The sequence below is a fragment of the Zonotrichia albicollis genome, chromosome 17 (assembly GCF_047830755.1).
Source record: "Zonotrichia albicollis isolate bZonAlb1 chromosome 17, bZonAlb1.hap1, whole genome shotgun sequence".
Lineage (NCBI taxonomy): Eukaryota > Metazoa > Chordata > Aves > Passeriformes > Passerellidae > Zonotrichia > Zonotrichia albicollis.
The window spans coordinates 1,331,318-1,348,120 of NC_133835.1; the positions used below are offsets into that span (position 1 = coordinate 1,331,318).

General features: G+C 44.7%; 1 protein-coding gene across 6 annotated transcripts in view; it reads right to left on the reverse strand.

Moving 5' to 3' along the window:
• NCOA6 (nuclear receptor coactivator 6) overlaps positions 1 to 16,803 on the reverse strand; it is a 45,025-nt gene that overhangs the window by 12,835 nt on the left and 15,387 nt on the right. For all 6 annotated transcript variants that reach the window (XM_074553563.1, XM_074553561.1, XM_074553560.1 and 3 more), the window contains 7 exons: positions 15,906 to 16,061; positions 14,307 to 14,429; positions 12,798 to 12,926; positions 11,167 to 11,982; positions 8,340 to 8,483; positions 6,348 to 7,467; positions 616 to 737 (listed from right to left, as the gene is read on the reverse strand). In XM_074553563.1, the coding sequence (XP_074409664.1) occupies positions 616 to 737; positions 6,348 to 7,467; positions 8,340 to 8,483; positions 11,167 to 11,982; positions 12,798 to 12,926; positions 14,307 to 14,429; positions 15,906 to 16,061 (2,610 nt within the window). The remainder of the gene's footprint in view (positions 1 to 615; positions 738 to 6,347; positions 7,468 to 8,339; positions 8,484 to 11,166; positions 11,983 to 12,797; positions 12,927 to 14,306; positions 14,430 to 15,905; positions 16,062 to 16,803) is intronic.

Sequence of the window (16,803 nt, forward strand, 5' to 3'; positions counted from 1 at the left end):
CTGCCCATGGGCTTCCTTTCACTGGGAAATGCACAGTTGGGCTTTCACTCATTATTACTCCTTAAAACTAACTTCAGAATTTGACAGCCCCCAAGAGTCATGCACCAGCACACCTGCCACAGACCTGACATTGTCTGGAGTATAAAGTAGAATCTGCCATGTGTTACTTGGCCAAAAACATGCTAAGAATTCCCTGTGGTTTATTACAGAAATCCTATTGTGGACTTCAGATTTAATCCTCTCTACATGCAAAGGATCATTCCAACTACAACCACTGTTTCTTCTCAAAAATCAGTTATTGGTAAATGCTCAATTTTTAAGACATCAGTCTGTGCTACAGCTAAAATACAACATTTTTTATCAGTTATGTTGTTGCTGAATAATGCTGCAGTACTCAGTTTGATACCTGCAGGATGATAAATGAGAATGGGGCCACCTCTTCAATTTGAGCTAACCCAAAGAAAACACTTAAACAATGGCACCAATTACTTACTAGGAGGAAAAAATGTTTGAAATTGAATGTGTGATAGCATAAATAAAATAGAACTGTTGCAAAGATCATTAAAACTCTCCTATAGTTATTACATTCAGATAATCACAGAAAAATCCTACTACCTGGTGGCCTGCTTGCAAAATCAGAGAGTTTAGGGCCTGACTTCTCTAAACCCAGTCCTTGGTCTCCAGACATCGATGACTGATCACTCTCCTCCAGGCCAGCTGGACGTGATTCTGAAGAACTGAAAGAAAAATAATTGCAATTAAGAGCCAGCCCCTACATCAGTGTTTGATTTCTGCTTCTATAACCAAGTACTCCAGTAATTAATTCCCAGCACTCCCCACAGGCCTGCAATGACCCACTGAAATGCCTCTGATGTAACTTGCCTGACTGGAACACACACAGGTCTATGTAGTCACTGCCTTAGGTACTACTGAAAAGGAAACAAGTTGCCTGGTGCTCTGTTGATCCTAAACATTTCATTTCTGCTGTGAATCTGAGCTTTAGGACTAACAGAATGCCAATGGAGATTTCAAAAGATAGAGCTACATATATTTCAACTAAACTAAACAGGCTTTCCTATGACATCTGTAGGGATAAGCAAGTGCCATGGGCAGATGCATTTTTAATTTATTTTAATGGTAGCACCTTGCAGTGTTACACCCAGAAGTGACTCACTCAGGGCATCCAAGGCCTTTGATAACAGCACAGCATGAGTGCACTGACATGTCAGGCCTTGCAGCCACCCTCCAGAGCACAGAGCTGTGTGCTGCTGGGGCTCTCTGATGGTCACATGCTAGTCTGGGTTGGAAGGGACCTTAAAGCCCATCTCATTCCATCTCCTCCCACTGTCCCAGGCTGCTCCCAGCCCTGCCCAGCCTGGCCTTGGGCACTGCCAGGGATGGAGCAGCCCCAGCTGCTCTGGGCACCCTGTGCCAGGGCCTGCCCACCCTCACAGGAAGAATTTCCTCCCAGTCTCCCATCCATCCCTGCGCTCTGGCAGTGGGAGCCATTCCCTGTGTCCTGTCCCTCCATCCCTTGTCCTCAGCTCTCCTGGAGCTCCTTCAGGCCCTGCAAGGGGCTCTGAGGTTTCCCTGGAGCCTCCTCTCCTCCAGGAGAGCACCCCCAGCTCTGCCAGCCTGGCTCCAGAGGGGCTCCAGCCCTGGCAGCAGCTCTGTGATCTCCTCTGGGCTCTGTGCACAGGAGTGTCCTCCTTGTGCCCCAGGGCTGGGGCAGCTCTCACCTGAGTGGGGCAGAACCCCCCCAGCCCTGCTGAACCCCCCACACTGGGGATCAGCCCAGGACCCAGGGGGGATCTGGGCTGTGAGGGCACATTGCTGGCTCACATTCAGTTCCTCATCCATCAGCACCCCCAAGTCCTTCTCCTGAGGAATGTGATGCTCCAGGAGACTCTCTAAGACAATTTAAAATTGTCCAGACTCAATGCTCAATACTTGAACTAAATCAAGGCAGCTTTTGCAGACTTAGAAAAACCCCAAGTTTCTATAGTGAACAATATATATGGCCAGAGGATATAAAATAAAGAGGGATGAGAGCAGAAGGACTAAACTCTTATCACCTGCATGAATATATGAAGGTTACAGGAATTTCTGTGCAGGAAAAGCTCTAAGCTAAAACTAAAGACATCAAAAAAAGTACACTGCCAATAAAGAGAGGCAGAATCATGCAGAAATGCCATGGACAAAGGTAACACTTTCAGCAAAATATGAATTGGAAATACATAATGGTGGGGAGATATATCCTACTCCGATTTACTTGAGAATAACAGTTTCTGGCATCTGTAGAGCTGACACTGAGCTGCAAACACCCATGGAGACACCCTGGCTTGTCCTAATGTTCTATCAGCTACACAATCAACACTCAAAAAGCAGCATGTGACTGGAAAATTCTGAATTTTTGTGGGTCAAAACTGGAGAGAACATACACCAAGAGACAAGTAAGGTGCAAATAGGGCAAACAGAACTGTTCCAGCCACTGCTGCTGAGGGCAGGTACTGCCAAGGAAAGCACCTGGAGGCACTGCTGTGCCTTATTCACCACACCACCAACACAGGGGCTGTAGGATTACATGCCTCCTCCAATAAATTTGATGAAAACTGGCAAAATGCAGAGATAAGCCCAGAGCTTTATATTAACAGCCACAAGTGAACAAAAATTCTGGCAGCAAAATCACCCAGAAGAACTGCAGCCTTTGGTGCAGGTGCCAGCCACGTGAACTGAAATAATACTTAAAATTGTCAATGCAATCTCAAATTTGTCAATTTTGCTATTTATTTACAATGGTGGGAAATTAAAAATGCTACAGTTAAAGTTCAACTCAAAGCTGATACACAGCATCACTGCACAGAAAGGTTTAACCCAGAAAACAGAACTGGGGTACAGTGGATCCTTAGCAAACACCTCCTGCCAGATGGAGCTGTGCAAATCTGGCAGAACAGACCCGAGCTTGGTTTGCCAGCAAAGAGCAGCTATGGTAAGAAAATCTGCTTCTGTCATTGCTGGAAAATTTAAACATCAACTGAATCTCAAATGAGGCTGAAGCTCACTGGGCATGAGTAAAAAATAACCAGAATATCAATAGCAAGATGTTTGTGTGAGGGACAAAATATTCCATATTTATTCTTCTTTTTAATAGCTTTAGATGTGAAAAATATCTAAGAGTAACTGCACACGTGGTACAGTCTGGATTGTCATCAGCAGCACCTCTGCTCCACCAGCTGCACTCTGAAGTGCAACCTTCAGGTACAAATCCCTCAGCAGAGCAGAGAGAGCTCCAGGACAACCCAAACCAGCCAAACCAAAGAAGGTGGCAGCTGGCTCCTGAGGAGAGCAAAGCTGAAATGAGAGGTGTGGCAGCCCCAGCCCTGCCCAGGAGCTCTGGGGGCAGAGAGGCCCCTGCCCTGCTGCCGGGTGAGGGCATTCCCAGCTCTGCCAGGGAAACCCTGTGAGCTGGCTGGCAAAGTCTCTGTCCTGCAGTGCTGCCAGCACCTGCACTGGACACTGCAGCCTGAATGGCAGCACTGGCTGTGCCCCCCCTCAGTGGATTATTTCTGTTCCAGCAATGCACAGGATGCTCATGGTCTGGGGAACATGAACCAACTGCTTGTTTGTGCATGGATTTAATAGAATTAACCAGCCTGTTTTATCCACGTTCCCATTGCATCCAGCATCTTGTTCCTCAGTTTACATCCCATTACCCACAGTCTCCAGGTTCAGCACACAGATGCAAACACTTTTAAAAAACCAAAATGCCCTGGGTTTCATTCCAATGCAAAGTTGCTCAATTATGCAAACCCTTGAAACTATTTCAGACTCAGCTGAATAAACTCTTTCAACAGCTCACTTATCCTATTTACATTCCAATATGACTGCAATCCATATTCCCAATTGTACTTCTGTTACTATGTTATCATTTCTCAAAATGATTTCTTTTTAGTGTCTTTATCAAATTACTGCATTTCCACACAAGGTTTGCTGCTCTGAATTGTAAAATTTCTGAGGAAGAATGACAGAGAGGAAGCTGAGATGAAAAGCATCCTATTTGCTTCTGATGCAAGAGAAAGTGATCCAAATGGGATTTCATTCCTGCCAATTCCAAGGCAGGAAAAAGCTGAGCTTGCCCAACAATGAGAGGGAAGCCGAGAGTGAGGGAGGCAGGAAGGTGTTACAGCCAGCTTTCACTGCACTCTCCCTCTTTGTGCTGGAGAATAAACTCAGGAACTTTTGAAAGAACAGCTCCCTCCTTAGTGCTTCTGCAAGGACTGAGAGTTGATTTAGTCCACGTAGAACCAAAATGCTCACCCATATCACAACAACATTCTGGTTCCTTTGTTAACTACACCGAAATCTGATTCAAAACCTTATTTAGGAGCTGGAATTGAGCTGTCATAGTCCATCAGAAAAGCTGTAATTGAGATTTCCACTGAGAAAACTTTAATAAGCAAATAGTCTTGTGAGGCTTTGCAAGCTCAGAGGAAGAGCTTTATAGACACTTTTATTGATATTCCCAGGCCACACTGAGGCTGGGTGCTCATCAGGAAGACCAATGAAAACAAAATCATAAGAAGAGTTTACTTTAATTATGGATGGATTTTTTTTCAGAAGGTGGTGCCAACTCATCTGCTCCCTCTGAATGCTCTGTCACTTCCACAGCAAGGCACTTGCTACAGCAGTGGTTACCAGTGTTTTATTGGATTTATTTGGGCTGGAGGAAGTGGTGTCTGTGTTAAGTTTCTAAGTCACCCCAAAGCTGCAGACTGGCCACACACTTGGTGCTGGCCAAGGTGCTTCACCCAGGTTTCCACATCTGGCCACAGCTTGTGTCCTCCTCCAGCTGCAATCTGAGGTCACTCAGCAGCAGAGAGGACCTGACAAGCCATGCCATGACTGCACACAACTATACAGGAGAGCCTTGAAAAGCTTTGTTCCAAGGCCTATGTAATTAGCATGCTTTGCTTTACCTTACAGCATTGCTGCATTTTATTTTTGTACTAGTTAAGCCAACTAATGATTGTCACAAAAGATCACTTGCTATTGATGGTGTGAGTTTTTCAGTCCACAATTAAAATGTCCAGGAGATTATTAATTCCACCTTCACAAAGGAATCTTGACACTGCACAAAATGCAGACTGGGGCTACACACTGAATAACCAAGGGAAAAGTTAAAATATTGAACATTTTGCTTAGTACTTCATGCCAGCTTCTCTTTGCACTGAACTGAACAGGTGTCCCTAGGAAAGGCAGCATAAACTTCAGGTTAAAAACATGATTATTCAAAGGGGCCAGACTGATGGAACCAGAGCCACACCAGGATCTTCACGTGCTATTGCCATCTTTTTGTTTGGTTCTAAGAATTTAATTCTGATATTTGAATATTTCTGTGTCATAATTTTCTATGCAATTTTTTTCATTTTTCCCTGATTGAAAACAATCCCCCCAAGTACCATCAGGTGGGTTCCTGTTAATGCCCCATGGGCTCATCTGCAGCATCAGGATAATTAAATAAAGCATATCTGCCTTCACCATTTGAACAATTTGAACATTTGAACAATGGCACAGCAGCAGCAGCTACCACCCTGTGCTGGGTGACAGTGAACTGTCAATGGCAAATGCTTGCAGGACAGCTGGCCAAGAAAGAACACGCTGGCCAAAGAAGGAAGAGATTCTGCCATCTTGTATTTTCACTAAAAAGACACATTCATTCACCATCTTTGAATCTTTTCCACTGGCCTACTCCCTCTCAAGAGCTGTAGGGTTTTTTTTTTTCTTCCCTAACCTCTGCTAGGCCAGGAAGACCAGCACTGCCTGGATTTGTTAATCTCTTACCCAGAAAGTACCACATTCTTTCCTCTACATTCTAGCTGCAGCTTCAACTAAGAGAGAAGTCCAGCTCAATTCCAGGCAGAAATGTGTCAGGATAAGCACATGATTCAGGAAACAACTCCCCAAAATGTGTCCTGCACATGTTTTATAAAGGCTTCTAGTTCTTCTGAACATACTTCCCACCCTTTGATCGTGGCTGTCAAGACTGCTTAAAAAAAGGCAGCCTCCTCTTCCAAGGACTGTGGCACCATGGGCCACTTGCTAAACTTCCTTCACCCAGTAAAGGTAAGGAACAGTGCTGGTAGAATTGGGTTTATAACTGAGTTTGGATATTTGCATGTTTTTAATCTTGAACAAACATTCCAATGACCAACTCTTGAGAGAAACTGCCACAACATGAATAAAATACAAGTCCTTTCTCACCCATTACTTGCTGATAAAATATTGACAAGATGCCTGTGGGAGTTTCTTCATGCCCCTTATAAAAAACACCGTAATATTAAACCTACGTTGTTTGCTCTAGCTGTTGATTATTTTTCTTCTTCCTTGGAGGCTTCTTCTTCTTTGGCTTGTTGGCATTCTGGTTATTCTGTTTGTTGTTCACACCAAAGTGCCCTGCTGAGATATCGCTCTGGAGCAGGTTAACCAAGAGCGGGCTGGTGAGCGTCACGTCTTTATTGACAGGAAACACAGGGTTCTGCCCACAGGAAACCTGGTTCCCATTGGGAGTTCCACTGAACCCTGTGCTGAAAGGCAGCCCATGGCCAGAGAAATGACTCCCTGAAGCATTGCTGTTTCCTTGCATTCCTTGCATGTGAGAAGGCACCATGTTAGGCTGCTGCACAGGAACCTCAGGTAACATCTGGGTTAAGTTGCCATCGCTGTTTGTTGTGCTCGCAGTATCCCCAAGTTGCTGAGAGATGTGAGGGCTGGGTCCAGTGGGTCTTAAAACTTGCCCTTGAATTCCCATCACCTGAGAAGGATTGCCATTCACAGGGCCCTGCTGGGCCATCATCTGCCCAGAGAACTGCACCATGTTTCCTTGCATGTTTGGGGTTGGTCCTCTCATCAGTTGAGCTGGCCCCGACATCACGTTGGACTGGTTTTGAGTATTGAAAGGCTGTTTATTCCCTTGCATCTGAGTGGTCATCATCTGCTCCATCATTGAGTTTTGCTGTAGCAACACCTGGCCCTGAGGTCCCATCATCTGATTGTGTGTGGACATCATCTGCTGTCCCTGCTGGGGAATCATCTGTTTGGGTGGGGTCATCCTCTGGGGAGAGGGACCCAGATTTTGGTTTTGGGGTGTCACCATCATTTGGCCTTGTGGCATGAGCTGAGTTCGAGAAAGTATCATCTGGTTTTGAGGGTTCAGTGATCCCTGAGCCTGAATGTTCACCATCTGTCCTTGAGAGGACACGATTTGCTGATGCATCCCCATAAGCTGGGACTGTGGTCCTTGCTGAGGCTGTCCCTGCATATTGCCCATGTTAACTTGTGGCACCCCACTAGCACCAGCCTGCTGGTTGTTCATATTTCCATGAAGTCCCATTAGATTGGTCTGCATCATATTTGGTGGGCCATGTGCTGCTTGCATCTGAGTTTGAGGAGGTCCAGATCCTTGGCCACCTTAAGAAAATAAAAAGAAAATATCACTAAGAAACTAATTGGAGTGGTGCAAGAGTTTTCACACTTTAAAAGTCTAGTACTCCAACACTGCTTTCCTCCCTTTACCAATAAACTGGCATACTTCATATATTTGCAAAGTTTGATGCTATAGATACATGTTAGTTGTCAAAACAAAACATCATACGCCTCAAAATAAACACTTGGCCTGGTGCTTCTCCTATATCCCACTGCAGAGGACAGAACAGAAACTTAATTTCAGTTGTTATCTGCACCTAAGTTTGATAACATTCCATAATGTCACCTAACTCAGCAGAGTACTTCATAACCAAAATGAGCTTCAAACCCTGAGGATGCTTTATAATGGGTTAAAGAATAAATGCACACAGAGTACTGATGAAATGACATCATAATCCAGACTAACAATTGAGTTGAGAAATGGAGGGAGACATTTGCGAATTAAAGATTTCATTTCCACACTTTAAGATGTCAGAAATGTTTGAAGGAAGTGATAAATAATCTTTTCAAAGCAGAACAAGATTATATTGCTATTCTGCTTCTAAGATAATTACACTCTCTTTTTTTTTCTGGACAAGAAGTTCCTTTTGTGTTGTTATCTTTATTACCCCTTGCCTCCAAATTTCAGTGCTACCTCCCATTCAATTTCTCAACAGCTATTTCTGAAGCCCACAATCCACATCAATAATAATTAGATTTAAGAAACATGAGCAGCCTTATGCTTTTCTTTTTCCTATCCAGCCCTACACCCAGAGTGCTGCTGCTGGAATTCCACGGTGGGGACCTGTGTGACGCAGGAAAAGGCAGCAGGTGTTGGAGATGGAGAGTGGCACGAGCTGCCAGGAGCCGGGACAGACCTGAGTGCTGCACGCTGGGGGCCGGCAGCTGCGCAGCTCCGCTGCTCCCGCCCGTGCCCGGGGCTGACGAGGGCACCTGGCCCTGCAGGAAGCTCTGGCTGGCCTGGCCTGCAGGGAACCCCGGCGGCAGCCGCTTGGCCATTCCTGAACACAGAATTGCCTGGTTAGTTGTGTGGGAAATGGGAGGGGAAAAATAGACAAAATCTATCATTGAGATTGGAAAATAGCTCTGAGTCTGTGCTGTCATATCACAGGATTAGGCAGAAATGGTTTTTTGCCAATATACAAAATCCACTGAAGACATTTATAGCTCTTACCTGTGCAACAATTCTGTCTAACAAATTACTATGACTAATTTCAAACAATTATTAAAGTACAAAACTTACTACCCAGAAAAGTCCACGTTTGACCTTATAGAAACTAGACATTAATGTGGTTTGTTGCTTTCTGCTCTACTGCACCTCTTAGCACACCCTTAACTTATTCAATGTACACACAGAGAAAGAACTGGTATTCTTGTTATTGATGTGCTCCTCTCACCAACTCTGACACACCAGGCACACACTCCTTATCAGTGCTGCTGTGCGCACACACTCCAAGGGTCTTTCCACCCCAGAGTGGGCTGAGGAACCCCACGGTTCAGTAGGTCCAGACCTGCTGCTCATTCAAGCAACTCTGCTATCCCTGCTGCAAGAGCAAGGAATTCTTTGAGGCCCTCATGAGGCACAAGAGCCACAGTCTGGCACATCCCAACATCCCTGCTGCCCAGGGACACACACAGAGGAAAAGCTCCCCTCTAGCTGCCAGGGTGAGCAGCAGTGGGGGTGGGTTTGAGAGATCCCACATTTAACTCACTGTCCACACAGTGCCTCAGACATTGAACCAACCCTGCCCACTGCCCCCTTTGTTCTCCTGACCCAGTGCCAGAATGTGACCTCAATTCCTTCTGCAGTTACAGCTTCCTTGCACACCTAATTTTGCTGCTTGTGCTAATTATCTGGTCTTAGGTTGCAATTAATATTTCAAGGTAATCAAATCTACAGGCCAAACACCAAATATATCTGCAAACACAGAAACAGATTTATTGAAGCATCACATCACTGGACTCCAGCTTTGGTTCTGCTAAACTTTTATTGATGTATTCAATGTAAGAATGCTTGAACTGAGAAAAAAAATAAAGTGTTAGCTTGGCCTATTCCAAATGTGATATAAATTCCAATTTGCTAAATTGGCTGTGTGAAATGCAAAGTGTTTGAATGCATTCATTTACACCAAACCTTTAAATGTAAGGTGGCTTAAAAATGGAAAGGTCTATAATGACAAATTAACATATAAACTGCAACAAAGAATGAGCATGCAGAGAAGTCAGGCAAAAATCTCAGCAGTGGGAGCAACACAGCTTTGCTGAAACCAAGGAATTCTGTCTTTTAAAATCACCTGAGGATACAGCTCACAGCAGGATTGTTGATTTAGCAATAATGTCTAAAATAAGTCCAAATAACATATTTTGATAGTTTATTTCTGGTGTGACTCTTAACTCAGAAAAACTGAGGTTTGTTTGTAGTAGGTTTAGTTAGGAAGCAGAACATGGAGATTATTCTGGCTAAAGGTCAAGGCTAAGATTTCTGATGGGGACATATGGCTGGTGAGGCAAGACTGTAGGGAAATGTGACCACAATAAATAATGAATAACTGCTTCCAGATGGAGACAAAATGAGATACACCAAGTGTAGGGCACTGGCAGATCCCAAGAGAACCTTGAAACACAGAAAATTCATTTGAATTCAAACAAGACCCATGGTACAAACACTGAAAACAAGAAGCTTGTCCAGATCAGTAGACCAAGAAACAGGAATTCCTTTCAGTGTTTGGACAGATTTTGATGTACAACATGAGAATGCAAGACACTAGCATGTACTTATGTGTGTGAGAGTGGACAAAGAATATGAGCCATAAGCACACAAAGAAATAATTTCAAAGGTTTAAGCAAGAACTGATGTATGGGACATGAAAACAGCCATCCAAGAGGAAGATGAACAAATGAGTGAGCAAAGAGAAGCATGGAAAATCTGCATGGAAATACAAAGGGCTCAAGGGAAAAAAAACAACCAAGGACACAAAAGAGATCCTGGGACTGACAAAAGAAATGTCTTCAATGTTAGAGAAGAACTCTAGGAGTAGTAAGGAGAAGAAGTGAGTGCATTGGTTCAAAGAGAAAACTAAAGACAACACAGCCAAATGAGAAACTAAAACCTCCCTTAACATCTTAATTTTAGGATAGGGAGTACAACAGCATGGCAACAATAGCTTTTTCCTCTTCATATAGGAAGAAACTGGTGACAAAGACAGGGTGAAGAAGAAGCATCCACAGCTTAGAAAGGAAGATGCAAAACAATGCTTCACTTTTGTAATAGAAAATGTAAATGGTGACAGAGGAAGGTGAAGAGAGAAAAAAAGTGTTTTCATTACACTCTTGCAAAAAATCCTTCCCTTTCCCCCCCAAAAGAATAATCCCAACCTAAACAAAATCCCCACACCATCTCTGAACACCCTAAGCTTGCTTAAAGGCAACAGAAGAGCTGTCAGCAGGACCATTGGCAGTAATAAGTGCACACAGCAACTCCTCCCTGACCCTTTGGGCATCTCTGTGACACTGCAGGACAGAGACAGAGTGATGTGGGTGCTCCTTCACCAGCACCCACCTCACACTGCACCTATTTGTTGATTCTGTCTCATCAAGGATCTTTTCAGAGCTACCAGCAATATTAGTTCTAGACTTTATGTTTCTTTTCCTTTTAAAATAAATGAAGGTCTCAGTGCTTCTTACCTCCTAAACCAGGGTGTAAACCTTGTGGACCTTGGTTTTGCTGCTGCATCACCATGAAGTTGGGGGGTACATTCCCCTGCTGCACCATAGGATTACGACTGGGAGAGCTGACAGGCTGCTGGAAGCCCTGGGGAAGAGTGCTGCTCTGGGCAGGCCTTGGTCCCAGCTGCTGCTGTGGCTGGTTAACAGTGGGAGATGAGGCAGGGGAGCCCTGCTGGAAGGAGGAGGGAGAAGAAGCAGGAGATTTATTGGTCAGGTGGGGCTGTTGTAGCGGGGTAGGAACCCGCGAGGGCCCTCCCTGGAGGCTTTTCATTTGAGGAGCAGTAAACTGGCCAGGATTGCTCATCTGGGGAAAGTTTGAGTGAGCCTGAGAAGCTTGCTGGCTTCCAAAAGGATATGGAGGTGGAGGATGGGTAGGAGTTTGTACTGTTGCTAGAGATGGTCTTGCTTGAAGCTGCTGCTGCATTTGTCCAGGCAATGGGGCCTTTTTCCAGCCCTGGTTCACTGTCAGTGTGCCCAGTGCTCCCTGGGTTGGAGGAGGCTGGAGTGCTCCAGAAGGAAGCTGGTTCCAGCCAGGGGGAACTGGAACCTGTGCTGGTGAGGTGAATGAAGGTCGGATGCCCTGTGGTGGCTGCTGATGGGGCTGAGGAGGCCGATTCTGCAGCTGCTGCTGCTGCTGGAGCTGCTGGAAGTTGGCTGAGTTCATCTGCCTGTTTACAGGAACTGACTGCATTGAATGGAGCTGAGGAGCTAAAGATCCAGATGGATGATTTTGTTGCTGCATATTTAGCCCAGATAAGAGTGGGTCCATTGCATCTAATAAAATAGCAAAGAAAAATAATTTTTAAAAAACCCTACTGTAGACAAACCCCATCCCAAAACAGCAAAGGCTAAATTGCTTGCTTGCATTTTCTTACTCTGCATAAAAAAATTCATATTCCAGAGAAGCCTGGTCTTATCAATTTATAGCCTCTAAAATAAAGCACAGCAGCCTCACAATGCTACAGACTGATGTGAGCCTTCTACACACTCAGAACTGCAGAACCACAGAGTATCTCAGCTGGAAGGACCATTGAGTCCAAACCCCTGCTCCTGGCAGGATCACCTAAAACTAAACCACAGGACAAAGAGCATCATTGAGACACTCCCTGAACTGTGTCAGGCTGGGTGCCCTGACTGCTTCCCTGGGGAAGCTGTGAAGAACAACCCCCAAACATTCACACCCACCAGACCCCCAGTCCTTAACTTGCCAGTCTGTCTACCCTTCCTGAAAAGAAGGGAAAGAAGAGCACCACAAATATTCCTGCCTCATTGAACTAATCCTTCTCTTACCTTCAAGCTACACATAAAGATCAGTCGTGACAGTTCAAGAGCAAAAATACAATTGTCATTGCTCAACAGATTTGAACAAAACACCAAGCAAGCTGGTGACTTATTAGGCACCCAAATTATTTGCAAAAAATTCACAGATTAAGGGGGAAGGGAGGTTTTCACAGAAAGAGTAGCTCCCAGAAAGGCAGGGAAAATGCTCCAGAACAATCCTGGAGTACTCTCATGAGTACACACTCAAGCCTGTGTGCTGAAGAATCAAAGTTTAAGAACTTTTTCAGATCAGTATTAAATTTTACCACCTGGCTGTGAGGAAGGCCGAGGTGTTCGTGGCTGCAGCTCAGCACTAGCACCACTTGCCACCATAGAGGAGGGCACATTTCCACCCTGGGACATCATGACAGCTGCTGCATTGCTCATTCTTATTAAACCTTAAAAAATAAAAATAGAAATCATCAAGTCTTGCAGTTACATAGAGAAGAATTTTAGAATTTTTCTTTTAACAAGAAAAAAATATATTTGTCAGTAAAACAATTCTTTAGACTTCAGGAATTGTTTGTTCAAAATAACCTGAGGATACACCTCTCTGTCTGAAAGCTCAGATTCCCTGCTATCAAACAAACAAGTTCAGGTCATGCTGGAGGTCTTTAACACCAAATTTTCAAAAAGAGTACAAATGAGAACACCACTGACTCGTGAATTAATGTGAGCCTGATCTACCCCTGAAAGCACCAAGTGACAAGATTGTATCAAAGCTGCACATGTAACTCAGGTTTTTGCAACATTTGAAACTAGAAAGTAACTGAGGTGTTGCAAGAAGAAAAAAAAAATTCAATGTTTCACTTCCACAGGCTGTAATTTTCTAAAATGATTGCTACTGTTGCCCTGTTGGTTCTGTTGCTGTTTTGTTGTTGACCTGCAGACAGGAAATGAAGACACTGATGCTGACAGTGGAGAGTAGAGCCCTTCTTCAAAATGCTTTAGTCCTTGTTAAGGACAAAAATTTCACTACTTTTAATTAGGTTTCTACAAAGCTGAAATGTTCTTTCCATTCCTTCTCCTCAACGGCCACAAATGCATCTTACATAAACTGACTAAAAATGCTCCTGGTTTAATTGCTTTAAATTCCATTGACTAAAATATTAGTTATGTATGCTGCCTTATGATTCAGCTATTTTAATAAATTAGATAGTAGCTTTCTTTGTAAAAAATTCTTTGTCAAATTTGAGTTTTGTAGTTAAAAATTCCTTATGAGTATACAATACTCTAAAATATAGTTTAAAAACTACACATTTCCACAAAAATCCCATCTTTAGGATCAGATCTCAAAAGTTTATCAGAACATAAGAAGAGAGTAACAATTACAGTGTCCCATCCTTCCCAATTCTATTGGATTTAATCTAAGTCAGTTTATTGTACACTGAATTAAGGTTTTTGCACATTTCCATAAGGGGAACCAAGCAGAACACTCTGAAAATTTGTGCATATTTCAAAGTGAATTCACTAAACCCAACTCATCTGCTTCAATAGACTGTATGTAAAAACCCCAAACAAACCAAGTACCCAACAAAACCCCAAACCACCACACCCTCTCAATACCTGAAAACAAACCAAAATCACCCCAACGTCTGTGGGACACAACGCTCCCAACAATTCATTGACATAACACAGGACACGGTTTGACAGCACGGAACAGGAGCAGACATTCATAGAAATGGCAATCAGAGCTCTGCAAAGAGGAGCTGCTGCAGCCAGTGGATCCCAGCAGCACGTGTGGGTGGTGAAGCAGCAGCAGCAGCTGTGGGATTTACCTTGCCCCCCCTGCATGGGGAACGCCGTGTCCATGCGCATGGCCGCGCTCGCGCCCAGGGGCCCGTTGATCCGCACGTCCTGGCTCCTGCTCTGGCCCAAAGCCAAGTTGATGGCACCTTCCCCTAAAGCAAGGCACAGGTTGGGTGAACAGGAGAAACAGAAAGGCAGAACAGGCTTTTGCAAAAGGACATTTAAGAGATGTCGAGGAAGGAAGAACAGGCTTCACCTCCAGGGTGTGCTTTAGAAGGACACTTGCACATCACAGCACTCCTCTGGATTGCAGTTTTAAGAAGAACAAATGTCTTGACAAGCATTGCCTGCCCTTGATTCCATCCTGAGGGTGCTCCTGGACAACTGTCCAGAATGGATATGCTTGTTGGGAATTTAGCTGCTAGAAAATGGAAAAGTACAAAACCATGGCTAATTCCAAGTCCGGCACCTGCAAGATAACAGTGTCCTTGGGCCTAGCTGTGGTAGGATAACAAACAGTGAAAGAGGCATGAGAAAAGAGAGATGTAACCCCCCTAAGGAATGAAGAAGAGTTGATGGTATAGTTTAACCAATAGATTGCTTAGCTTACAGAATATTCATAAGCTTATTACTTGCTGTATAAGTGTCTGATGCTCTCTTCAATAAACAGAATTTGCTTATCACTCATATTGAGTGTCTGAGTGTCCCCTCACCGACAAATGGCTCGTCCCCGACAAAGGCCCACATTTTTTCTCTGTGACATATGCTAACTATGAAAGCCACTGAAAACTCATCTTAAAGAGAGCCTCATATGAAACAACAGGGAAAGAAGATCAGCCAACCCTTTCCCAGTCAACACACAGACAACACTTTTCAGGAGGGTTCTGTGGGATCTCAGCACAGCAGTCCTGATGTGCAGGGACACCAAGACAACCCTTGGGGGGCTTGGAGGCCCTGGAATGTGGCCAGAAGTGTCTGGTGGTTGGACTTTGACCCAGCACAGGAAACATCACCTGTATGAGGATGGGAGAATCACAGGGGATAAATGGTGAAGAGATAGATTGGTTATGGTGTGAAACACAGGGTTTAGAATCTCGGTACAGGGGGGAGTTAGGGAGACAAAATGGAGGAATTGGGGTGTGTCCTGTCCTTCTTCTTCTTCTTCTTCTTCTTCTTCTTCTTCTTGTCCATCTTCTGTGGTGGTGGTGGCACTTTGGGATTGGTTTTTACTAAAGGCACACTTGTCAATAAGGGTGAAAGGTATTGGGGGGAAAAGGTAAATATCTTATACGTAGTTTTGGGTATAAAGATAACTGACCGCCCCGAGGGCACGCAGTGTGCTCATGGCTGACGTGCTGTGCGGACCTCTGTCGGGCCGAGTGAAGATATTGAAGATAAAAAATTAGTAAACACTGAAGATCGAAAAAACCTGAAGGCTCCTTTCGTCCTTTGGGGAGCAGGCTGGCCCAAGGCTATCCCAAGCCTTTCTAGGCCATCAAAACCAGCCGAGAACGGGACAGGTTCCTGGTACCCAGAGCAGTTCCAGCTTTCATTTTTATTATTACACACAAAACTGCTTTTTAGTCTAGTTAAATGTGAGCTTTGGAAGCAGATGAGGTGTGAAATACCTTCAATCTGAACGGAGAGAATGCCCAGGTCTCGGAGCTGCTGGTTGTTGCTCTGGGCCAGGATGCGCAGGCGCTCGGCCGCCTCGCGGGGGATGTTGAAGGTGACACGGACGCTGTTCCATGGCTCGATCTTCTGCACTTTCAACTTGTTGGATTCTTAGGAGAAAAACAATCAGAGTCAGTGCAAAGGCAGTTTATAAGCACATCTGATGAAACAACTCGGTTAGAAGGTTGAAAAAAGTGAAACCCTATTTGGCTTTGAAAATTGCCAGTGCTCAGTCTCAGGGACAGGAGATTTTCCCCCACATAGGTATACAGCAACCAATGCTGCCAAACCCCAAAAACAGGGATTTTCCAAAAAATTAGCAGTAAAAAAACTACTCAAATGACAACCAATGCAACAGACAACAGAATCACTTGTAGTATTGCTTAAAAACTGAAATATTCTGTGGATAAACTACTTTGGAAAGATAAGAAAATATCTAACAAAACAGATTTCATACAATTATAGGTATTAGGTTTGGGTTGGAAGGGACCTTAAAGCCCATCTCATCCCACCCCCTGCCATGGCAGGGATACCTTCCACTATCCCAGGGTGCTCCAAGCCCCAGCCAGCCTGGCCTTGGGCACTGCCAGGGCAGGGACAGCCTGTACCAAGGCCTGCCCACCCTCACAGGGAACAATCTCCTCCTAATATCCCATCTAAAATCTACACTCCATCTTAGAGCTATGGCCCCTTGTCCTGGCACTCCACCCTTTGTCCCCAGTCCCTCTCCAGCTCTCCTGGAGCCCCTTTAGGCCCTGGAAGGCTTTAGGCTCCCTCTCCTCCAGGTGAGCACCCCCAGCTCTGCCAGCCTGTCCCACAGCAGAGGGCTCCAGCCCTGTGTTACAGGACAGT